Source organism: Ruditapes philippinarum, unplaced genomic scaffold (assembly GCF_026571515.1).
Source record: "Ruditapes philippinarum isolate M1 unplaced genomic scaffold, ASM2657151v2 ctg713_1_1_1_1, whole genome shotgun sequence".
Taxonomy (NCBI): Eukaryota; Metazoa; Mollusca; class Bivalvia; order Venerida; family Veneridae; genus Ruditapes; species Ruditapes philippinarum.
In genome coordinates this window covers 928,386-955,804 of record NW_026864226.1, presented here as the reverse complement: position 1 = coordinate 955,804, position 27,419 = coordinate 928,386, and the positions used below count along the sequence as shown (strand labels likewise).

General features: G+C 32.9%; 2 protein-coding genes and 1 non-coding gene across 3 annotated transcripts; 2 read left to right on the top strand and 1 right to left on the bottom strand.

Moving 5' to 3' along the window:
* Positions 1–687: 687 nt before the first annotated feature.
* Positions 688–4,116, top strand: LOC132724901 (uncharacterized). The gene is made up of 2 exons (XM_060709887.1): positions 688–1,166; positions 3,307–4,116. The coding sequence occupies exons 1-2, from the start codon at positions 878–880 to the stop codon at positions 3,756–3,758; spliced, it is 741 nt and encodes a 246-aa protein (XP_060565870.1). The 5' UTR covers positions 688–877; the 3' UTR covers positions 3,759–4,116.
* Positions 4,117–13,132: 9,016 nt separating this feature from the next.
* Positions 13,133–13,216, bottom strand: Trnal-cag (transfer RNA leucine (anticodon CAG)). The gene has a single exon. It is a non-coding gene; the product is annotated as a tRNA-Leu (tRNA).
* A 218-nt stretch (positions 13,217–13,434) lies between these two features.
* Positions 13,435–26,616, top strand: LOC132724891 (interleukin-1 receptor-associated kinase 4-like). Its single transcript, XM_060709873.1, has 6 exons — positions 13,435–13,768; positions 15,319–15,431; positions 16,380–16,597; positions 18,005–18,185; positions 19,519–19,520; positions 24,925–26,616. The coding sequence occupies exons 1-6, from the start codon at positions 13,519–13,521 to the stop codon at positions 26,060–26,062; spliced, it is 1,902 nt and encodes a 633-aa protein (XP_060565856.1). The 5' UTR covers positions 13,435–13,518; the 3' UTR covers positions 26,063–26,616.
* Positions 26,617–27,419: the final 803 nt, after the last annotated feature.

Genomic DNA, 27,419 nt, shown 5'->3' with positions numbered 1-27,419 from the left:
TCAATGCACAAATTTGATATCCAGAGAAATTTGATAAGTCTGCTGTAAGATTATTCAGCACAACATTATTTGCATTTTTGTTTTTTTGCAAAAATAGTCAACCATGAATTTAATACAAAACAACAAACTTTCATATGCCTTTGCAATTAATTAAACTCACAGTATATATAACTTTTTCCACGGATTAATTGAGATATTATTGGTTGAGAATGATTGCTGGTGATTAAATTTTATTGGTATCAATCTAAAGTTAATGAATATCATTAAAGCCTCAAACCATTAAAACCAGTCAACAAAAAATGTTATGCTTATGCTCCGCTGAAAAAACGACATTATTTAAACAACAAAATAACAACGATACAAAGTATAATAGGAAAATATTATTTTCTCTACATTGAACACTACGAATAGTGCAGTTTTTTCCGTTTGTAATCATTTTTATCAATTGATTTTTCTTTTCTGCAAATCATTTTCGGACAATAATAAGAATAAACACAATAGCTACAATATCACCAACCAATTAAATACTTTTTTTATGAAATTTTATTGCTCCTTTATCTTCCTTTTATGATAAAGTCCGCTCATGTGATTCGCTCTTCAAAATAGTAATCGCTTTAGATAACCATATCTATGTGATTTTATCGGCTTATATTTAATTACTATACATAACCCATCTGCATTGACATATCTTTATTTAGTTAAACGCGTACAAATGTAGATAAAATTCATTGTGGCCATATTTATTGTTTTATAAATTTCTACTGCTAGGATTGATTTCTCTAAACTTGTTGTATTCGTTAATGGCTGATTGAAGAAGAATAAAAAACATTTGTATCAATTTATTTATTCAAGTATTTGATAACAAAAGATATTTGAAATGAGTACACACACAGAAAATGAGAATGAGGGAGAAAGTCCAAAGTGTCCGGAGCCATTTACTGCACCTGGAAAGTGTACGGATGAAGTACGTTTTGTTTTCGATGATCAACAAGAGCTGTATGTGTCACAAAACCTACTAATACTGTCTTCACCGGTTTTTGAGGCCATATTTAAGAATGATTTAAAAGAAAAGCAGCAATCAGCAGTCTTGTTGAAAGAGAAGAGCTATACAGACTTTCATGAATTTTTGATGTGTATTCATCCTGGGACATTAAAGCCAGTTTCAGGTAAAGAATCATATTTTATTAATGCCATAAATATTTAATGTTATGTTTATCCTTAATTGCGTGTACATATTACCGTTGTTAAAGTTTATCTATGCCTTTCATCAGCTTAACAAAGTCATTTCCTTTATCAGGAAAGAGGAGGCTGTTTACTTATGGTATTTTGTCTCTAATCAATGAATCGTGAGATTCGAAACTGAATGGGATAATGTAATCAACACAAAAGCATCACAAGTACCTTTATCATGTCATGACATTGATTTCTGCTGATAAGGTGTATGTCTAATATATTTAACTTTATCAGTCATCCATGATCACAGCTTTATCAGACACCCCATCAATACACATTGAAAATACAATATTCGTACCTCTCACTAGTTTTAAAAATCTTAAACCGATACACTTTGAACCAAATAGATGTTTTATATATAAAGTCTCCCTTACAATTGACTTAAAAAACATTTTCTTATAGATATGACCATGGCCTGTATTGCACCCGTCATGAACTCGAAAGGTTTTTTTAACAGGTTTTTGTTTCATTTGAAATTTAAAGAAAGAAACATATATTAAATTGAAAACATAATAATTAGAATACCAAAATTAGTGTCAAGGCCGTGGATGTATCATTTGTCTGATAAAATATGTTATATCAGACACTAGCATAGTATTTTCTTAATATCAAAATTCTGAAAACAAAGTGATCCCTCGGAAGCATTAATCACAACAAAATAACATAAGAATTGCAGACTCGGTTTGATTGAGTCTGTACATGAGGGATAATGAATAAGTGCAACATCCCTCACGCCCCCTAGCACCGGCTTGAGCGGTACGCAATTCTCAACACTTTATAGTGTTGGCATCAATGATCCCGAAGGACCAGAAAATATAACAACACTGAAGTGAAGTACGGGGCAACTTTTTACGGCTGCCACACGGCACTTGACACCTGCTGTTGTGAAGTACAAAATTCTGGAAACAAAGTGAGCCCTCGGAACATTAATCACAACAAAATAACATAAGAATTGCAGACTCGGTTTGATTGAGTCTGTACATTAGAGATAATGAATAAGTGCAACATCCCTCACGCCCCCTAGCACCGGCTTGAGCGGTACTCAATTCTCAACACTTTATAGTGTTGGCATCAATGATCCCGAAGGACCAGAAAATATAACAACACTGAAGTGAAGTACGGGGCAACTTTTTAAGGCTGCCACACGGCACTTGACACCTGCTGTTGTGAAGTACAAAATTCTGGAAACAAAGTGATCCCTCGGAAGCATTAATCACAACAAAATAACATAAGAATTGCAGACTCGGTTTGATTGAGTCTGTACATGAGGGATAATGAATAAGTGCAACATCCCTCACGCCCCCTTGCACCGGCTTGAGCGATACTCAATTCTCAACCCTTTATAGTGTTGGCATCAATGATGCCAAATCAATTTGATGGTAACATATGCATTTTTTTTCAATATGTCTACATAGCATTAAAATGTTTTCTTTTTATCGTACGCGTTTTACATAGCAAATATATTAGTACATTAATAGGTATGCGTTAAGTCTATCGACTTGTGTAAATGCTTTTGTTTCCATGATTAAAAGCTATATATAACTATTATATATAATTCCTATATCTATTGTTTCGGTAGGATTTGTTGCGGGATAGGGAATCCCCATTTACTGTGTCTGGTATAATTGCATTTTAACGGTCAAAGTCATGCTGTATGTGTTAAGTTTTTTTCTTATCAAATTAATTAAAACGTCATTACACAGTCTAACATAATGGTGAGAACTAAGTTATAAGTTAGAATGTAAATGAATAAAATATGCTTGACAATGTAAGAAGGATGTTCTTCTTAATTCCTACTTTTCTGTATACTTATGCATTTTTTTTCAGTTTCACTTACCGCATAGTTATTTCCTTATCATATAATACCTAGGCAGCAAAAAAAAGACAAAGAAAGAAAAGAAAAAAAGAAAAAGAAATAATATAATAATTATATGTTTTGTTTTGTGCACATAGTAAAACAAAATCGATTTACTTGAAAGTAGTTTTCGATCTTTAGCAAACGGTTTGGCAAAATTGAATGAATTCCAGTAACACCTCGGCCCTGTCTAATTGCATTTCTTTATTTCTTTTCAGAAGCTAATGTTCTACGCATTGTACATATAGCGGAGGAATATCAAGTTGACTCTATCATCCAAAGTTGCAAATCGGTTATGAAAAACTGGCTTGAAAAAGATTATGTATCTGCTAAAAAAAATTATAATAATAGTTGTTACTATCACGTAGTGCCAACACGACAATGTTTGAGTATTCTAACGACGTCTTTGGCACTGAATTACAAATCCCTTGTAGACAACGCTGTGGACATGCTCGCCAAAATGCCACATAGAATATATTATGGCTCGTATGTACCTGAAACTCTCAGCACCAGCTATCATTCAGATAAACTAAACGTAAACGGAAAACAGATCACTGTCCGTGAAATAATTGATGAATGTAAAACAGTATTCCAGACCCTTCCTGCTGAGCTTAGATGTACAATATTAAGCAAAAGACTGGCATTTGATAGTGGCAATGAAGTCAAGTAGCCACGTGAAAAACGTGATTCGGGCGAAAAAAGCTTTAAATATGAAAGGATGATTAAACTGTAATTTGTTTTCAGTCCCATGCTAATGCATTTTGACCAGTTATATTCAATTCAACTCAATGTGAACTGCAGTACAATAAATGGAATTGTATACCTACCAAACAGCACATCTTGGCTATAATTAATAATAACCTCGGATTTAACACGGATGGAAAGTCGTTTAGATGTTTAACAGAAAACAGTGTATTTTTTGACGATGTACATCACTACATGTATAACGAATGTATATATTTGACTAGAAATAAATTGAAAACTATTTCGTTAGAATTTTGATAAATATATGTGACTATCATAATAGTTTCGGTTTCTATAACCATTTTAATAGATACAGTGTAACTTCCGAAAACCGAACACCCATGGGACTTGTCAAAAAGTTCGGATTTCAGAGGTTTATGATAATGTGGACAAGACTAAGCCGCTTAATATCACTAAATGTCAAGGAAGATGTGAACATTACTGTAATATCATATATAATAATCTTTATATCAAGATAAAGATGTGAATGAAAATAATATATTTTTATCTTACCTGCAAACAAATGCTTTTGAATTTCGATCAGTTTGTAGAAATGTTTTTAATTGCATTAACTTACATATCGTCCGATGCTAGTTAATTAATTATTACATCAAATGCAATAAAATCCCTAAAGACGTTTGATGCATACATTGTACAATTTATTGTCATTTAATCCGCTAATAAACACTTCAAATTAACTGACCGCCGTAAATTACTTTGATTAACCCATCACTTCATACATACCATTTCACAGTTTGTGATTTTAACGCGTGTCAAATAACATGATCACCGCCAATTAGTAAACAATCGATAGGGAGATTAAATCATCCTGTAGGGTAAACATTCTCGATTTACAATGTATTTCACACCTTTGGATATTTCCGGTTTTTGGAGGTAAAAATGCATTGATTTGACTCTAATTTTACGAAAATATCGTCCGGAATTCAGAATTTAGAAGTTCCGGAATTCAGAAGTATTATATTAATAGAAAATAGAAGGGAAAAAATCGGGACCGAAAAAATTGTTTGGTTTTTAGAAGTTTCCGGATTTCAGAAGTTTTCCGGAATTCGGAAGTTACACTGTATACAATTTATATAAATAACACATGGGTTTGTGGGTAACAGTAAAAATATCATCCCGAGGAAAATACTATTACCCGAGGCGTAGCCGAGGGTAACAGTATTTTTACGAGGGATGATATTTTTACTGTTACCCACAAACCCATGTGTTATTTGTTTTATTATCCCGAACATATACTACATCTGATGATCTGAATTTGTCAACTAAATCTAACTGTAAAAAAAATAAACCAAGAGAAGCAGTAACTACACTGTCCTTACCTTGCAAGTGTTAAGTGTACTGTAGGCCTACTTGAGAAGCTGTTTTATTTTTAGGCAAGTGATGATATCTACCAGTCAAAAACATAATATAAGCTGTGTTTTATTTAGAAAACAAAACACTAACCCATTTATAAGGTTATGATCTGTGAAATCTGATCCTTCTGCATCCAGAATATTATTCGCATGGTTTTTGACAAAGTGCATTTAGAAATAACAATGATATCCTACAGATGTCTGTCCACCAACTTTATCTGTAACGTTTCACTGTTTGACACAAAATTTGTCACCGCCTCCGTGGTCGAGGGGTTAGAGTCGATGACTTCTAATCCAGTTACCTCTCTGGCGTGGGTTCGATCCCCGGGAGAAGCTTTGGTAGTTTAGCGCGGAGGAAGGTAGTCTAGTACTGGTGTAACTCTTCAGGAACGATGGTTAGGAAACTACCCGCCTATATGACTGAAATACTGTTGAAAAAGGCGTAAAATGAAACAAACAAAGTCACATTACAATAACTTCCGTTGAAAACGGATGTTTCCTTTTGACTATTCAACAAAAAATATATTTTATACGCGAAAGGAACTGTAGGGTGCAAAGAACTAAATTTTATGAGAGTAATAGTTACTTTGGCGATGCCCTGTCGTCGAAAATTAGAATGAATCGAGAGAAAAATGGCGGCCATTTTATATCAGTTTATTTAGAAAATAGACCATGTGACCAGATTGTATACTGTTTAAAAATACTGTTACCTATGTAACAGTACAAAATTAGTCACGTGGTACACTTGCATTAACAGTAAGAATAACTCCTAGAGACCTATGGGAAATTAACATTACGAAAAAGTGAGGGGTAATAATATATACTGTTTACTTTATATCTATAAATTTACTTCATTTAGGTGAACTTTTACTCGATATATTGGAAACAACTCACTGCATTAAATTACGTTTAGGATATCGACCGAGTACGATGTATTTCAGTTTAGTCACGAATTTCATATGGCGTCGAGAGAGCGTAGCGCCTGAGATGTTTAATGAAATACATGTACGTGACCAGGTCTTTTCTAAACAAAGTTACACACCATCAAACTATTGGTATTCATATAAGTAGTGGCTGACGATAACGACTCTGATGACATTTTGTTCCAATCACTAGATTTAATTAAAAGATGTAGTTTTTAGCACAAAGCACATACAGGTAAACGTTTTTATCAACGATTTGTTTAAATTAATAACAATTAAATAATTTGCATTTTGCTCTGACTTCAAACCACTTGCCCATCACTGACATAGGTTCGATTTCCACCTAGGGCCTTTGCGTGGATTCTTTCCAGTGAGTAACCTACATGGCTAGCTTTCAGAATGGGGTTCGTTCTACTAATATGTCAGGGTTTTCCTCCATTTGGAGCTTGAAACTAATTATATGACCTTGACAGTGTTGGTTCTTTAATTTTTATGTACTTTTATAGTTTCCATAAAGTTTCACCATCTGAACCATCTTTTACATCTGTAGCTATTTGGCAATAAGTACAGTTATAGTGAATAAGTATTTTGTATGGAGTTCAAAACACTATTTTGTTTACATTGTGCTCTTGACAAATTAGTTCACATTGACTACTACTTTCTTCAGGTAACAAGCATCTGATATTGTTTGAAGCCATTATTTAAATACAATAAAATTCATGTTAGAAGTAAAATTGCATTTATTTCTGAGGCATAATTTGCCTTTAAAAGAAATAATTAAGAATGCTGAATGTACAATTTTTCTCTATCAAGTACTTAATATATAATGGCACTAAATGAATGTTTTGGTTTATAAAAAAAACCTGACGATAATGTTTTCAACGATTATTTACAGAATTTACGTACATACTTCAAAGAAAGAAATTATCCTATCAATGTTATTGATAATGCACTTAGTAAGGTATCATGTCTAACACAAGACGAGGCCCTGTGCACTAACAACAAAACTAATGATGGCAGTGTTATACCCTTTGTTGTTGAGTATGACCCAACTTTACCTAATATTAGTAATATCATTAAAAAGTATTGGGATTTACTTGAACTTTCAAGTAAATGTTCTGTGCAAAAGCTTCATGAAAGTAAACCTTTGGTTGCATTTAAAAGACGCAAAAATCTAAAAGACATTCTCGTTAATTCTAATATAAGGTCTAATAACAAAAATGTGAAATGTTCATCCAAATGTAATAGAAGTAGATGTACACATTGCAGCTCCATTATTGAAAGCAATATATTTAGTAGTACTGATATTCCTGGTAAGAATTATCATGTAAATAACAATACTGATTGTTCTACGAAAAATGTTATATATCTTGTCACTTGTGATAAATGTAAAGAGCAATATATGTTGGTCAAACGAAGCAACAAGTGTCTAAACGCATGAATAGCCATAGGTTTGATATCAACAATTTTTCCGATCCGTTATTTTCAACCATTGTCGCTACACACTTCAATAAAACTAATCATTGTATTAAGGATTTTAAATTTATGCCCATAGAGATTGTCTCCGATGATATGGAACGCTTATTATAAGAATCATACTGGATTCATTTATAAGCTTAACACATTATCTCCTAATGGTATGAATGCAAAAGTTTTGTACAATATATAACTTGGTCATTATTGAGCCGGTATACATATACATGTAGTATGTTTTTTCTCATATCAAGGATTTTTATTATTATTAATTATGAGAATTTTTGTATCACATGTGCAGATCCATATTATATGTGTAATTTATTGTATACTGCTGTATTTATATTCATGAAAGATTCTGTATTTATTTGACAACGTTTTTTATTCCCGCGTTAACGTCACGTTCTGTTTAGCGTATAGTTAAACGGACGTTGCGTCATTTGTCATTTGTTATTTTATAAACGTCAATTTTTTCTGAAGAAGACTAAACGTCGCAAGCTTTAGAAAAGCGTTTGTTTTTATTGAACTGATTATTATATTGTTTTGGTTTATGAAATGCCCATATAGATAAGAAGCTTTTATTTTACCCAAGTCTCGGCGGTGAAATCAGCATTCTTTTCACTGTTTTGACATTAGGTCGGTTGCATTTTTGTCTATTTAAAAGGGCAGGATAAATTCACTGTTTTGACATTACATTGGTTGCATTTTGTTCCATTAAAAAAGTAGGATAAAGTCTAACCCTACTAGTGCGTGCGTGAGTTTTGTTCAGCGAACACTCGCAATGTTCATATATAATATGTCTTTGTTATTATTTGTTTCCCAGTCGATATAAACGGAATAAAGCGTATGGTACCCATTACTGTAAAATCTATCTATAGTTAATAAAAATTAGGAAATCGCCTGAAATGGTTTTACATAACAGTCAAGTACAGCTTGCTTGCATAGCTGACACCGAGAGGAACGGAACGCGCCCATTGCTTACAACCTGCTGTCTCGGTACGTGCACGTGGTTGAGAGGAACAGGGCATCATCAGAAGACTTTAAGACATCGTGATGGAAAAAATGAACAATGGCCAGAACTTGTATCTGCGGACCAGATGCCGATGTCTTTACTGAAGCAAAGGGCAGTGGTCATACAAAGTCGGCAGTGACGACAAGGAACGGTGGCAAGGCGATCGACCCCCTTGGTAGAAGAGACAACTTGAAAGACAGGCCGTTCAATTGGCACCAACAGTCCTTATCGGGGCTACCTCCTTTAAATCGTGTCTCTAGTTAATGTATATTTAGGTGTTCATTGACCTACTGTACAATGTGCTGTATGTACAATGGCCTATTTTCGGCAGTCTATCTTAAACTTCAGCTCATACTCCGTGGGAAGTGCATGAAGCTAGGTATCTAATCACTAAGTACTATGTGTCTTAAAAAGGGCTTGACACATGGCATGCACGGTGTCCGTACCCGACAGAGAAAGCAATATGTTTCGTCTTATTCTGATTATCTAGAATGAATTGCTTTGTCTGTTAAGATTTTAATTAAATAAACCTGTCTCTCAATTGTTAAAATATCACTTAACTAACACTTACATATACGCAGAGGTTATTGCTAAAAGTTAAATCTATTGTCAATTTGTAATTCAATGTAAGAATTTTGATTATCAATTGAAATAGTGCATGATAACTATCTGAAATCTATATGTGAAAACTTATTTTTATTACTTTTACTCAAAATAAAAAAAAACTACAGAAAGGTTGTACAATGATATTTAATAGTAACTATCAGATATATATCGTTAAATCATTATAGATCTGGGAAGCTAAAACTTAAAACTGAGTGTGTCATGTACTAACCATTATTTGTTATTATGTACATGCATTTATTATTTTTTGTCAGGTTTTAAGCGGCACCAACACAGAAAGGGTCGCATGGCGATATCCCAGCTTGACTGGTGGATGAAGACCACTGTGCATTATTTCAAGCATGAACGGGCATCTGAGTAGAACCACCGACGTTCCATAAGCTAGCTGGATCATTTACATTGCAAGTTCCTGCCGTCAATGTCCTACGAACAAGCAATATGTCTGATAATTCTGATCCCAAAGTACACAACCTGTCGAGAACATAATTATATGTCATACCATTGCAAATCTATTCAAAATTATCACATGTGCAACCGTTGAAGCCCAAAATCTGCTGTGGTCCTAAACCAAGAACAAAGCATTTCATACGTCCCTCTGGTAAAAAAATACCTGCACATATACAGGCTACAGAAACCATGGAAACACTGCCACTACACATACAACATATTACAAAGTGTACACTATGTACTGTAGATTTTTTTTGGCTATTGCTTAAATTTGTACCCCACCCCCTGTAAAATTACTTGTTTTTACCGAGCATGCAATTTAAAAGCAATGTTTACAAAAAATGGAAGAACAGCATATGTGGTTTCTTACCATATGTTTTCGAATTAGCCAATGATCAGATGATCGTATTAAATGTCACGCTAATGTTAGCGTGACTCGAAGAAAAATGACTCCCGTTCTTATTAAATAGATATTATCTTCTTGTGTATGTTTTTTGTAAGTGTATTCAATACTTAATTTATTGAACTTGTTGAATAAAACAATATTATACTCGTTTGAACAATAAATTTAGTATTAAATCTACACTCATGCGATAGCCTCATGTGCCGTACTTTAATTGTGATAAAACCATTTATTAAGAAACATTTTTACACTAACTATACTATTATATAAATAACACATGGGTTTGTGGGTAACAGTAAAAATATCATCCCGAGGAAAATACTGTTACCCGAGGCGTAGCCGAGGGTAACAGTATTTTTACGAGGGATGATATTTTTACTGTTACTCACAAACCCATGTGTTATTTATTTTATTACCCCGAACAAAAATACTGAGATGATCTGAAATTGTCAACTAAATCTAACTGTAACAAAAATAAACCAAGAGTAACAATAACTAAACTGTCCTTACCTTTTAAGTTTTAAGTGTACTTTACTGTAGGCCTACTTGAGAAGTTTTCTTTTTCTTTTATTCTTTAAGCAAGTGATGATATCTACAAATCATAAACATACAATAAGCTAGGTTTCTGTTTAGAAAACAAAACACTAACCCATTTATAGTGGAACCCCATTGTATCGTGCTATTCATTGTATCGATCTATTTACAAATCTTTAGATTTTTTGCAAAATACGTCACCTACTGGTTGTTAACATTTACAACAGTGTCACGAAAATCTTTCGCATTTATTTTTGTGCAGTAAAATGATCAAAAGCATGTTTCCAGTACCGTCATACTTTGTAGATAATAAATAGACTTATAAATAATGTGTTCTTATTAAAAGTACATTTACTGTCTGTTAATAGTTCCTAAGTTTATGCTGACATTTTAAAACAGACATATATGTTTCAAATTGACTGAAATAGCTAACATAAAGATGGTTAAGGCTTCCCAAACTTTGGCTAACTGAGCGATTCTCACAATGCATCGATATAATGGCGTGACCTTAATCTTCAACCTGTTTGACATGTCTGTAAATATTCGTATATTCCAAAGCTAAAAAGTATATATCAGTGATGTTTGCCATGTAAATATTATAGCAAAAGGATCAAAATAAATGATACAAAATAAATATTCAGGGAGATTTGAATTTTTTAAATGCAGTTGTGATTTATGGGTAAATAGATCGATACAACGGGGTTCCAGGCTACACGGTTATGATCTGTGAAATCTGACCCTTCTGTTTCCAGAATATTCTTAGCATGGTTTTTGACAAAATAACGATGATATCCTATGTCTGTCCACCATATCTGTAACGTTTCACTGATTAAATTTGTTAAATAATCCTTTGTTGCATGCTTAAATCGTCTGCATGTTCCAGTTTGACACATAATTATTTACATTGCAATTACTTCCGTTGAAAACGGATGTTCACTTTTTGACTATTCAGCAAAAAGATATTTTATACGCGAAAAGCACACCAGGGTGCAAACAACTAAATTTTATGAGTGTCATAGGGACTTAAGTGGAGAAATTGATGTGAGGCTATGTTTTCAATTATAGTTAAGGCTAGAAAATTGGATTTGCCTATCAGTATGCAAATTCATTTATTTGATAGCATGGTAGCACCTATATTGTTATATGGTAGCGAAGTGTGGGGAATTGAAAATGTGAATATCATTGATAGATTTCAATTAAAATTTTATAAACTCATATTAAATTTGAAACAAAGTACTCCAAATTGTATGCTTTATGGAGATTTAGGGATATTACCTTTATCTATTCATATAAAAAGTAGAGTTTTGTGCTTTTGGAATAAGATTTTAAGTAGCAAACAGGAATCAATAAGCCATATATTGTATGATATGTCACACTCTTTGTATTGTAGAAATGTGTTGAAACTCCCATGGATGAATAGTGTTTGTAAATTACTAGATTCACTGGGTTTATCAAATTTTTGGATTAATAATGTTGCCACTTCTCTTCCATTGTTTAAGAAAATTGTTAAAAATAGACTGAAAGATCAGTTCATTCAAAATTGGCATAGTGAAATGTCACAATCGAGTAAATGTCTGAATTATAGAATGTACAAAAGTGAATTCAGATTTTGAAATGTTTTTAGATATTTTACCATCTCATTTAGCTTTGGTACTATTGCGCTTTAGATGTATGAACCATAAAATGCCTATTGAGTCTGGTAGATTTTGTAATATACCAAGAAAATTGAATTAAGTGTAACTTGTGCAATACTAGCTCACTTGGGAGATGAATATCATTATTTATTTAATTGTCAATTCTTTAATACTGATAGAAAAAAATATATTACTAGAGAGTATAGTACTAATGTTAATTCAATCAAGTTTTCTATGTTAATGAATAGCACAGATAGGAGTATATTGTTAAAACTTGCAGTATTCTGTAAAAAAATTATTTCAGCATTTAAGTAACTGATAACTAAGCTTATTTTCATAATGTAACACTTTCATTTTTGATTTATATTTGCCATGTAATACATCAGCATATTTCGTGGATATCTCTTTATATGTCATAATATATGTATATATTATTGTATATGTGACTGATGCCTCTATATATGAGGCCCAGCATTTTCAAATAAACTGTTCAAACTGTTCAAACTGATGTCCTATTGGGGTTTAAACTTGAAAATAAGAATGAATCGAGAAAAAAATGGCGGCCATTTTATTTTATTTTATTTAGGATATAGACCACGTGACCTCTTAAAAAATACTGTTACCTATGTAACAGTACAAAATTCTTAGTCACGTGGTACACCTGCATTAACAGTAAAAATAACTCCCAGAGGCCTATGGGAAATTAGCATTACGAAAAAAGTGAGGGGTAATAAAATTATATAACAATTTGACGCGTTATATATAAACATAGAGTAATTTATTTACGTTATATATAAACATAGAGTAATTCCCCCGTGCAGTGATTTTCATAAGTTCAAATTATAAAACTTTTACTCATTACCTAGGAAAAAAACTTTGTCAGAAGTGGGATTCGAACCCACGCCTGGAGAACCAGACTGCGACCTGAACGCAGCGCCTTAGACCGCTCGGCCATCCTGACTTATAGTGTAATTGGATTTATATTAAAGTCATATTCGTAAAACATTTAAGTCTTCGCTGTTTTTATTACTTTAAGATAAATTAAGAAGATAAAGTTTTTAATTTATATTTTTATCAGTGACAAAAATGTCCATTCCCTTCATCTACAAATTAAAGATGAAATATTGTTCAAAAATCTTACCCTTTCATTTTATTGGCTAAAAGTCTGTGACGTCATGTGGGTTTTTCCCACTTCCGTGTTTATTAGTTAAGATGAAAGCGTGAACAAAATATTTGAAAGTTTAGTTTTATAATCATTTAACAATGACAGGTGGAAACTCGAAAGTAGTAACGGGAGAAACATATATAAGGCAGCTGCCTTACTCTGTTGTTAAGTATATAAGTTTACTTCTAGATGTTGACAGACAGTGGGAGAAGTTTGTTCTACAAATTCCGAAACGGTTACAAGATGTGGGTAAAGAAACAAACGACATGCGATATTCTTACCTACAGGTCAGATTGTTTGAAGATAAAGGCAGGAGACCGGATGGTAGTCCTACGAAAACAATTATGGGTGAGGCTGGAATGTTTAATTTTTTATCCAATTTCACCGATATTGTAATTCGTACCCAAATAATTTCGAACTCACTTTTGCTGACTGGTTCGAAACGGAAAGGAACCTTTCACATAGGGATGTAAGATAAGAACTACTGGCTTACCTTAATTTGAAAGTATTGAATGCAAGGGGTAGCCAAAGTTTTTATTCAAAGGCAAAGCTTAAAAGTTTCCATGTGACCTTCATGATCTCGCTTTTACGTCGTAGAGGCGAGATATAGCCCTGACACTAAAATAGCACAGTATCTTGTCGCGCAGTACAATTATTTGGACTAGATATAAAACAACAAGAACAAGGAATATATTCACGAATTCGAAAACCTGGCTAAACGCCGTTTTCCGGTACCTTCTGTACATAGCTCTGGGGAATTCACCTAATGGATGCCATGGAGTGTAATAGCGAACTCGATGTTTTTGGCCTTGATTTAAATTAAATTGAAATAAAACAATTATTTCTTAATAAGAAAATAATTAAATATCATTGTATGAATAATTCCATACAAAAAATAAAGTAAATACACAAGTTTACGCAGAAAATAACCTTATTTATTACGGAAGATTCCACTACGTCTATTTAGATTTTATTGATTTTCATTATAAACAATTTATTTTTTGAAAAATTTGCAATAGATATTAAAGGAACATTGATAATTTTCAAATACATCAAGTTTTTCCACCTTAAACGGTAAAATAAAGATAGAAAAACAGAAATATCATGTTAGAGTGTTATGTACTTCATCATGTGTAATTCCCCAGAGCTAAATCCGTAACGTACCTGAAAACAGAGTTTAGCTAGGTTTTCGAAAAGGTCAATTGTCATGGTAATAAAATGCTTACTTGTAAGAGAAGATGTGTAAGTGGTCAAATGGTTCAGTAGGTTTGTAAGTCTGTGTATGTCACAGTAAAAGCATCCGGATAGCTCAGCCATGATGCGGGTTTGAGTCCCTGTCAGTTTGCACATATCTTCACCCTGTTTGACTTTCATGATATCATTAAGCATCATTATCACATACGGTATACCTGTGCCGATTTTGTGACTCTGTAAAAATGGTATCACACAGCCGTGCATATAATTTATTTTGACGTGATGTCATTTGCTTTATACAAACATAGTGTAAAGACAGTCTGACACGCTAAATGTTAGCGTTAAACTGTATGCATGTCAATGAAAAATGACTCTTATTCATTTTCAACGGTCTTTATTTTTGGTATATGATAAATAGAATATTAAATTTGTGTGAGTTCATTAGTGAATTTATTGAACTTGTTGAAGAGGCTCGCATAATATAAATTTTATAGATGACATTTTTAGCTTGACTTTTTTTTTTTTTTTTATAGTAGAGGTATTGTTATAGTCACGGCGGCGTTGCTGTAGCCGTTGCCGTCCGCAAACTTGTAATTGGATCATAACTTTTTTATTTATTGGTGTATTGTTTTCATACTTGTTTCCATTTATATCAATAAAACTAACCTACTTTATGTATTCATAATTGCATAATTTGTTTACAGATGATTGGGGGACACAGAACACAAAGGTGAAACATTTGATTAGAATTCTACAAGAAGCATCCCTGTATGAGGCAGCTGATTATATATCTGTCAATGTCCTTCACCAAGGAAAGGTATAAATTATAATAAACAATGATTAAGTTGTGTAATATTGATCAGGGAGTTTTTGATAATCTTAAGATAAGTGAAAAAACATTGTGTGGTCTCAATTATATAAATGTAAATAGCATTAATAAGACAACTTCTGCAGCACTATCATGTATAATATCTGCTCTTTGATATAATTAATCTGATATTTAAGGGTGTAAAGCTATTATATTAAACTATAACTTAAGTAAAAAAAATACTATAAACATTTAAAATATATAAAAAACTGTACAACCAGCAGTTTGAACAATAAATTAAAAGATTGGGAGGGGAGAACAACACATCAAAACACCAGGTCTGTTTCTATATTTGAGCCGTGCTATGACAAAGCCAACATAATGGGTTTGCGACCAGCATGGATCCAGACCAGCCTGCACATCCGCGCAGTCTGATCAGGATCCATGCTGTTCGCTATCAGTTTCTTTACTTGTTATAGGGTCTTTAAGCGAACAGCATGGATCCTGATCAGACTGCGTGGATGCCCAGGCTGGTCTAGATCCATGCTGGTTGCAAACCCATTATGTTGGTTTTGTCATGACGCGACTCATTTATTATAACTAACAGTTTCAGGTACTATATACCCTTCTTCAGGTTATCTATTTTAACATAACAATTCATACAGCTAAGGTATAAAAAAAGATGGTACACTTTTTGTCAGATGTTACGAAATATAGAAAATTTGTTACTAACTATAGTTACGTTTTGGACAGCAGTTTGTTTCAATGCGTTTGATGGTACACTTTCTGTCAGATGTTACTAAATATAGATAATTTGTTACTAATTATAATTACTATTTGGACAGCAGTTTGTTTCAATGCCTTTGTTTATGATTTTTACAATTTTGTTTGTTTATCACAGTTCTGAATGTTTATCTAAGTTGGTCATGTTTATCACAGACATTATGTGTATCACAGGTTCAAAGACTTCATGAAGAATCGGATGACACTGCCTCCCTGCCAGCACCAACATGGAATGATAAGAAACTCAAGGTTGAAGAAAACAAACAAGACTTGAAAAAGGAACAAAATTTGGACTCTAAAAATGATCAAAAGGTTATCTATGAAAAGGAGAAAGCACTTGGAAATGCATACCCATTAGGTGTCACTAGTCCACCTGACTCCACATATAACAGGTACAGTTAAATCTTACAAACATTTCTATTGTTGGTAACAAAAGGATGCAAATAAAAATTGAAAGAATCGCTTTATGACCGGGATTCAAACTCACAGCCTCATGCTTACAAGTGAAAGTATTAATTATTATGCTCAAGACCACTAAGCCAAAGGATCGATTCCCTTACAAAGTTGTAAAATGCTGTATTTTAAGTCATAAATGACAGATTTTATTATTTTTAGCTCGACTATTCGATAAGACCCGAGCGTTTGCGTAACCACTTATGTTACTTATGTTAAAGTTTTTGTAATACCTCAAATAGTTTCAAAGTCCATTGACATATGGCTTTGAAACTTTGCACACTTGTTCACCATCATGACCCCAACATGTAGACAGGAGGAGGTAACTGTATCAAGCATTTTGACAGATTTATGCCCCTTTTCTACTTAAAATTTTTGTTAAAGATTTTGTAATACCTCAAATATTTTCAAAGTCAATTGACATATGACTTTGAAACAAGTTGAAATGTTATACTCTTTTTTGAGAGCATAATAGGACTGTCTTTGAGGCCTATAACTGTAATATGGATTTAAAGAAAAAATTTGCCGTTTTGTTTACTTAGAAAATTTTACATTATCAATGCTTTTTTACTATCAAGCACTAAGAATAGTCGAGCATTGCTGTCCTAACGACAGCTCTTGTTAATCATTTCTGTTGTAAATCAAAAAGCATTTTTATGGTCAAAATCAGATATCTTAAACTATTTAAACTATTAACTTAAATCTTAAACACAGTTTTCTCATACTTTCTGTACATAGCTCTGGGGAATTTACCTTATGGAGTGTAATAATGAACTAGAATGTCTTTGGCCTTTTTTGAATTAAAGTGAAATAAAACAATTATTTCTTATTAAGAAAATAATTAAATATAATTGTATGAATAATTCCAAGCAAAAATAAAGTAAAAACACAAATTTACACAAAAAATATCTATTTATTATTGAAGATGTCACTACGACTGTTTTAAATTTATTGATTTTCATTCTAAACAAAATTTTTTTTGAAAAATTTGCAATAGATGTTATAGGAGTATTGATAATATTCAAACACATCATTTTTTTTCACCTTAAATGGTAAAATAATGATAGAAAAATAGAAATTTCATGTATATCTTTTGGTGTAATTCCCCAGAGCTAATTCCGTAACATACCGGAAAACGGTGTTTAGCTAGGTTTTCGAAAAGGTCATTTACATTTACATGAGGGCATATATTTTGGTTATTTTTCTTTGACAATTACATGTACCTGAGGGCATATATTTTGTTTTTTTCTTTGACAATTACATGTACCTGAGGGCATATATTTTGTTTTTTTCTTTGACAATTACATGTACCTGAAGGCATATATTTGCTGTTTTCTGTTTGACAGTTTAATGAGGGCAGGTGAGGATGATTCGGCATATAATAAATTGTCTCCAGGTATAGATAAGGTCTTATATTACCGGGCACCATCCTATGACAGTGGTGGTCACCTTTCTGAAGTGCTTAAAGATGGGAACCAGGGGCAACATCGTGAAGGAGGGGTCGAGCATGAAGAAGAAACAGTTCAGGTATGATGTCCCTGATAATAATTGCTCCGCCGCCTTTGATGGTATATTTTTGTGCCCCCACTTTAGTTGCGGCATTTAGATTTACCCTTGTCTGTCCGTTCTCTTTTGTGTCGCACGTAACTCAAAAAGTATTTGACCTAGAGTCATGAAACTTTACAGGAATGTTGATCAGCATGTGTAGTTGTGCAGTCTGGATATTTTTAGTAGTTTTAGAGTTATTGCCCTTGACTTAGTAAAATTTTGCAATTTTCAACTTGTGTCGCATGTAACTCAAAAAGTATTTGACCTAGAGTCATGAAACTTTACAGGCATGTTGATCAGCATGTGTAGTTGTGCACCTGGGTATTTTCGTCTGGATATTTTTAGTATTTTTAGAGTTATTGCCCTTGACTTAGTAAAATTTTGCAATTTTCAACTTGTGTCGCATGTAACTCAAAAAGTATTTGACCTACAGTCATATAACTTTACAGGAATGTTGATCAGCATGTGTAGTTGTGCACCTAGGTATTTTCGTCTGGATATTTTTAGTATTTTTAGAGTAATTGCCCTTGACTTTGTAAAATTTTGCAATTTTCAACTTGTGTCGCATGTACATGTAACTCAAAAAGTATTTGACCTAGAGTCATAAAACTTTACAGGAATGTTGATCAGCATGTGTAGTTGTGCACCTGGGTATTTTCGTCTGGATTAATATTTTTTTAGTTATTTCCATTGACTTAGTAAAATTTTGCAATTTTCAACTTGTGCGCATGTAACTCAAAAAGGATTTGACATAGTCATTTAACCTTACTGGAAGGTTGCTCAGCATATTTAGTTTTGCACCTGGGATTTCCCTTAAGGATTTATCCAGTATTTGTAGAGTTATTTCCCTTGACTTAGTAAAAACCGTTTCATTATGTTGTTATTTGTTCCTAATGTGTGCTTGAGTTAGAATCAACCAATTTTACAGGAATAATGATCAACATCACTAAATTACAGGAATAATGATTCACATCACTGTGAAGCTATGCACCTGGGACTTTGCATGTGGATTTTTTTCAGTTTTGTTAGAGTTATTGCCCTTGACTTACAGTAGTATAAATTTGCAATTTTCAACTTGTTCATGCATAGCTCAAAAAGTATTTCACTTGTAGGCCTGAAAGTTTACAAGAATGTTGGTCAGCATGTGTACTTATGCACCTTGGGGTTTGCTTTTGGATTAATGTAAAGTTCTTGCCCTTTACTTAGTAAAAGATTTTTAGTTTTCAAAAAATATTTGACCTACAGTCATAAGATTGACAGAACAGTGGCGCGGTGGGGGCACCCGTGTCCTATGGACACATCTTGCCTGTAGGTGTTATTTTTAGCTCATTAGCTCAACAATGCAAAAGCATAATACCTTATACCTTATTCAATTGTGTGTCTGCATAGGCATATATTGGTCAGGATTTGCATGTGACTTAATAATTATCTTGTTCACAGTTAAAAGAACTTACTTGGAACTTAACACCAATATGAAGGGTCATATATGACAGTGCATTGCCAATAAATTAGGATGTAATTTTAGAGCGAGTCATAGTACTGATCACTGTTTGTTGTCCACACTGAAGCCTAGATGATTACCTTATGTGATTTTCTACAGGAGCATTGTGAAGAGTTTAAACTGTATAAAACTTTGTACTTGATGTCTTTGGATTGCAAAAATATTGTTAAAGCAGCATGCCTCCAGATGAGCGAAAATATTTTAATAAATCAAACTTATGAAAAATGTAATAAGATTTTAGGCAAAAATAATAAGATTTTAGGCAAAGTAGAAAGATTTAAGTAATAATTTACATGTTATGAGCTATTATTTGTGAATTTTTCATTATATGTAACTATATTTCTACTGTGTTACTAACGCAGTAAGGGCATTTTTCGCATATTTTGACCTCTCTTTGTAAAAAATTGGATTGTAAGTGCCATTGATAATGTGTAAAATGATTCCTTTTGGTTACTATACAATAATATACATTTAATTTCCTTTTCAAAATTTTCATGAAAATAAGCATTAATCTGGAGGCGTGCTGCTTTAATATGATTTAAAAATAGCTACAGAATACGAGGGATGATCAAAAATTAACCTTACTTTGTAAATGATTCTTTACCTGTTAAATAAATTTACATAAAAATACACGGACAATAAATCGGAATCTATCCCCTGAATGATACAAAAAATACCGACAAGAAATATTAACAAAGAAAAAAGTTATGCTGTTATTGGCATGTACATGTAAAGCAATGCGGCACACGGTATAATTTTAAAATTGACGTTAATGACGTCACAAGGGTATTTTCCTTTTACTCATTCACAGAGTAGGCAAATACGTGGAACAGTCATGTTGTTAATGCGGCGGATCCACTGCCTATATATATTTCTGTACAAGTGGGTATTATATTGTACTGTAAAATAATGGATGATGATAAAAAGCTCCTGTAATGACGCAAACTTGCGTTCTTTCCTTCTGTAACTTGATTGTTGGAAAAATCGCACATGCCTTAAACTATATTATGTATATTACAAATAATGTAAAATAATGTTGCTGAATGATAATGTATGATACATAAGATAAAAAAAAATAATACAACTATGAACAAAATTGTCATTATTTTAAAATAAATAAAACGCATAGACGATTTTGAACAGTGACTGTCTAATTGCTGACACACTTTCTCTATAAAACTACTGCGTAAAATAAGAAAATGACAACCAAGAATACAATATATATAATTAATGCATTAACTTTTATCATTTTAAAATCCTCAGCGTTGACTGCACCGTCCTGTAGCTACTGTCAAACATCGTTGACAATGTCCGCAGTCATTCGGCTGTCATTTCTTTGCGATTGACGTCACCAACATCCTTAAGCTAAAAAATTTATCTTTTCTGTCTCTCCCATACTTCTTTTCTATTTCTCTATTACCCTTTCTTAATTCTTTATGCTAATAAAAAATATGCTGTGGCTTTCTGGATCTTTTCCGTTAATACCCATATTTTCTTTTTATACGCCCGTTTGAAAAACGGGACGTATTATGGGAACGCCCCTGGCGGGCGGGCGGGCGGCGTCCAATTTTGTCCGGAGCATATCTCCTACATGTATGGAGGGATTTTAATGAAACTTCATATAAATGTTCACCACTATGAGGAGCAGTGTCACGCACATGAACCAGGTCTCTAGGTCAAAGGTCAAGGTCACACTTAGAGCTCATTGAAAAATGCTTGTCCGGAGCAAAACTTCCACATGTATAGAGGGATTTCAATATTACTTGGCACAAATGTTCACCATTGTGAGGGGGAGTGTCGCGTGCAAGATTCAGGTCCTTGCGGCCAAGGTCAAGGTCACACATAGAGGTCAAAGTTCAGATAAAAATATGAAGATGTGTATATGGACCATTTAGTCATCATTTATTGAGGGATTGTAACACAAATGGTCATTTTGAGGACTATGGCTGTGATACATATAATTTAGGTCAATATATACAAGGTCAAGGTCACTAAAGATGATGAAATATCCAGATTTTGTAAATAGAATTTAATCAAAGGGAGACAACAAAGTTATTACTTTGTTCATAAATGACATACACAATTACTCCCCTTGATCTATTTTCACTTTCAATTCTAAAAATAGAATTTAATCAAAGGGCATGAAATAATCCTCTTTCTTGGACTTGAGTATGTTCTAAAGAATGTAACATTTATTTACACATGTTTCATTCATTGGTCAAGATTCTTAACTGTGATAACTATGGTGTTCTGTAGACTTGGTATTTGTTCATAAAGATCATACAGTAATTACCTTATCAAATGTAAATACTTTCTCATAGAAATTTAATTATATTTTGATTTTCAAGTAAATATCAGTTCAGCTCATTCAAAGATTAAGAATTGTAATGAAATGTATTTCCCTAGAATAAAATCTTAAATCAGAATTTTTTAGTTATTAAATTACATGTACTTTTTATACGCCCGTTTAAAAAAAGATAAAAATATGAAGATGTGTATAGGGACGATTTAATCATCATTTATTGAGGGATTGTAACACAAATGGTCATTATAATGACTACGGATGTGACACATGTACTTTAGGTCAATATATGCAAGGTCAAGGTCACTAAAGATGGTGAAATATCCAGATTTTGTCTGAAGCATATCTCCTACATGTATGGAAGAATTTTTTTAATACTTTATGGAAATGTTCACCACCATGATATGTATTGCTCCATGCATGATCCAGGTCTCCAGGTCAAAGGTCAAGGTCACACTTAGAGCTCATTGAAAAACACTTGTCCGGAGCAAAACTTCTACATTCATAGGGGGTTTTCAATATAACTTGGCACAAATGTTCACCATTGTGAGGCTGAGTGTCGCATGCAAAATTCAGATCCCTGCGACCAAAGTCAAGGTTACACATAGAGGTCAAAGTTCAGATAAAAATTTGAAGATGGTTATAGGGACCATTTAGTCATCATTTATTGATGGATTGTAGCACAAATGGTAACTATCATGACTACAGGTGTTACACATTTAATTTAGGTTAATATTTGCAAGGTCAAGGTCACTGGAGATGATTAAATATCCAGATGTTGTCCGGAGCATATTTTCTACATGCATGGAGGAATTTTAATGTTACTTTTATAGAATTGTTCACCACCATGAGACGTAGTGCCCTGCACATAAACCAAGTCTCTAGGTCAAAGGTGAAGGTCACAGTTAGAGCTCATAGAAAAACACTTGTCTGGAGCAAAACTTCTACATGCATAGAGATATTTCAATATAATTTGGCACAAATGTTCATCATTGTGAGGCTGAGTGCCGTGCATAAAATTCAGGTCCCTGCGACCAAGGTCAAGGTCACACATTCTGTGCATATCTTCCCTATTGATTTGTTTTAAGGTTCATTTAACAACACAGTGCCAAGAATAAAAACTTGCTTGCTAGATAACACTTATCCATAATGCCCCCATCTCCATCTAAAGCTTTTTCGTAAACGGGCGTATTTTGTGACTATGGCACCCTTGTTCTACGTTTTAAACAGTTTCTTGTCTTACTTTTGACAATTTTTTCTTATTGATCAATTTTCGAGACATTCCGACGACATTGTTTTAACGGGAGTATTTCATTAGCATGTGATGTTTGAATTGTGATTGCAAATATAAATATGGTTTAAATGAAGTCATTTTTACTGACAACGTCAAAGATATGGTTCATGACGTTTTGGCTTATTTTGAAATCTTAATGTGCCATATTGTTAAATATACAAGGCTTAATGCGCCTGAAGTACGGGGAATTAACGCACTGCACCGGGTGTGCGTTACCATACTATTTGAATTCCCTGTTACGGACAAGCTTTTTGCGTTATCAGATTAGGTAAAGCATCAATTTAGAGGTATTGTTTTCCGATTAAGTGTGATAACAATAATTGATAGGTTGAAAATTCTGCAATTGACAGTCACAGTCCAGTTTATTTTTGATCATCCCTCGTACATAAAATGACAGAAATATATATATATTATATATAAATATTTCATAACAAATGATGGAAACATGTACCAAACACATGTAATTGCTTAAACAAATATGCTAATGTTAAAAGGTATAATGTTATATCTGATGAAAATTTTGTAAAAAAAAAAAATTTAAAAAAAAACAGTAAAACTACTTAATTTTCATAGTAAGCTTCATAATTTTTCTAGAAAAAAACTTGTTATAGAGTACTTCTCTGTTATTTAACACACATAAATAATGTTGTACACAAATCAGAATAAAACATTCCTGAACAAAATATTCCCCTTCTATTTTGATAGAGCTGAACAAAATAGAAAACCCCTACACTTTGAACGGACTGTTCTAAAGTAAAATCTGGATTGATCCATTAAACAGACTCAGTAGATTGAAGGTTAAATGGGGGCTATGGCTAAATGATTAAGATTTCTGTCTGTTATTTTATGGATCCTGGGTATGAGTCTCACTGAGGTCATGACCATGTTAAAGTCACATAATATATATACTTGGTGGGTTCAAGAGTGCTCATTCAAATATTTTGAAAGATTTGTGAATGTTAGCATGGCAGAGTGGTGAATGCGTTGGACTAGCATACTAAGGATTGCTGTCTACTTGGGTTCAAACCCTATCATGGGCAAACCGTTGTTTCTTTGAGCAAGAAACTACATTCATTGGTTAGTACTGGCTGTAGTACTGGCTGGTTCCAGGAACAGAATCAGGAGTGTTTAAATAAGCTTATAGCTTCTAACACAAACTAAATAAATTCATATAAACTAAGCTAAGATAAATATCTTTTTATGACCACACTTCGATGGAGGGTGGCATATAGATTTACCCTTGTTCAGGCTGTCATGGGTTCACATTTCTATTTAAACAGTTGACTGAATAATAAAGGCTGAATATTGTTTTGTTTATAATATTAGTGTTGACCTTATTTTGGAAAGAAATGTGACACACAAAGTGAAATAATTAAAATATAATAATATGAAATATAAAGGGGTAGGAGTGTTTATTATGTTTACTACAGTGTATATATGGGTTGTTTTTTTTTTCGTAAGAAAACCAGAAAGAAAACCAGAAATAAAATTTTTTCCTTTTTAAAAAATTTTTAGTGTTTTTTGATTTTTTAATACATGTATAAAATTTTGGTGAAAATTCCCAAAATTTTGAATTGATTTTTTGAAATTTTTGGATTTTAAATTTTTTTTGGAAATTTAGGTTGCCCGTAAAAGAGAAAACCGCGGGAAAACAGTCCAAAGGGAAAACCCGTTTTCAAAATGCCTTTTCTGATGAATTGAAATATAATTTTGCCAAGGAGGTTCCTGAGAGACCAGTCTTCAAACCAGAAGTGATCCCAGCAGCTTCAAACAGACGTCAGCCTTGTGAAACTGTTGATGATTCCGAAGTTGACGTCCGTAGCAGCGACAGTCAGAATGAGAGTTCCGACAGGAGCAGTACCGAGGAGGAGGAGTTATACAAGATTATTGCTAAACAAAAAATAACCTATGTCCTTTTAAGAACCATTACTGATGATTTCAACCCGAAGCTTGTTACTCTGGGTGGGAGAGTGATTGGTTCAGGGGGTTTTGGCGATGTTTTCCTGGGAAGGTTTGAAAATGGGTTTCAAGTGGCTGTTAAACGCTTGAAAAATGTCGAAGAAGTAGACAAACAGTTTGAAACGGAACTGAATTCACTCATAAAGTACAGACATAAGAACATTGTTCGTCTGTATGGATATTCAGTGGACGGACCTGGTAAATGTTTGGTGTATGAATACCTCTGTAATGGATCGTTGGAGGACCGTTTACAAAGGAAGGACAATACACCCCCACTTCCAAACAAAGTGCGGCTGTCGATTTTACAGGGAACAGCAGCAGGTATACAATTTCTCAATAGTCAAGGAACAGTTCATAGAGATATAAAGAGTGCAAATGTCCTCTTAGGTGAAAATTTTGAACCGAAAGTAGGGGACTTTGCCACTGCCAGATCCGGTCCAAGGGGAAACACAACAACGTTAATGTCGACTCAAGTTGTGATCGGAACATCGGCCTATCTTGCTCCGGAAGCTTTGAATTTTGACGTCTCTACAAAACTTGATTCATTCAGTTTTGGCATTGTTATCTTAGAAGTTCTCACTGCATTACCTCCCCTTGATCATAATAGAGAAGATAAAGATTTGAAAAGTCACGTAGAGGAGAACAATATTAAAGACTTGCTGGATACAAGTGGTGGAATGTGGCCAGACGACACTGTCGCAAAGTTAGTTGAAATATCAGAAAAATGTACAAAGATCAAGAAGAAAACTCGCGTTAATGTTGCTGACATTATGTCAGAGTTATGCATTCTTGAATTATAACTGCATATGAATATTGATATTTTCATCGTGTATCTGCATACAAGTGCAACAACTGAACTGAACATTTATAGTTTGAGTGAAAATCTACACCAGGGTTCACTTAGTTATAGGGAGTATCAGTTACATAACTAGTATCGTTTTTTTTTACAAAAACAACACATTTGTCTGAGGGTCAAGGGGGGATATTTTTAATCTTTAGGCTGAAAATACAAGCAATTTTAACAGCATTTTAACCAATAATATAGATCGCCAATTTGTTATTTATGAAAACCCTGAGTGTACTCTGAAAAACACGAAATAGAACATTAATATATAAATTTCTTAAAATTAAACATCAGTTGTGCATGCATAGTCATCTTGGTTAAAAATAAACAAAGACATAAAAGTAAGTGCTGTTATAGTTCATTGAAATGAATATATAAACTTATTTTTTTAACATAATTTTTATGCATCTTGTAAGGGTAATATGTATATTAGAAATTAATAAATTACAGTCATAATTATGTATTTTCTTTGATACAGAAATTGTTTAACATGTAAGACAATGGATAGGTCCCTATATGACCCTAACATTTCTTATTCAAGTTATCAGGTTAGTGAATTACCAGTCATCAAATGTAGCACTAGCATGGTGGCCCATGACCAGTGTAAACTTTAATAAAATTTAGTTAAATATATAGTAGAATAAATTTAAAAATGGAATTCAGGCCAGTAAATTCAAAATCTTAAATTCAATGACTGCATTACAATAAGAGTTTCACCTCAAACTATCTGTTAATAAAAGAACCTGTGTCAATGTTTGTGGTTAAATCTATTGTTTTACAAATACATGTAAAAGGTCAGAAAATAAGAGTATTTTTGATCAATCTAAAATCTGTTAAATTATTGATTTAACAACAGTTTTTTATTGATCTATCAAACTTTTTGACACATTCATTTTATGGGTCATTGATTGCGTTGATAATTTCATTAGTTTTTCGCAGGTTTTTTTTCACAGTTCTTAGACATGTTTTGGTAGATACAGATTTTTTTCTATCAATTTTTGGGTTCATGTTTTTGTCAATGTCTTCAAATATGACACAAGAAAATGGCTGAATTGGTACTTGCTGTAAATTTTATTATCTCATATTTTATGCTGTTAATTTGTGTTAATTTGATTTTATGAGTCATACAATTTCATTTTCAGGCAACTCAAATCTTTATCAGAATTCATGTAGAAATGAGCAAATAGTTTTGAATGTTATCAGAATGTCAACATCTTTTTTGTCAAAAATTTTTTTTTTAGAAGCAAGCCCTTTTTATTTTTTTGTACATAAAGATATTTAAATTTCGCCCTGTTTATGTTCTTTTCAAAAGT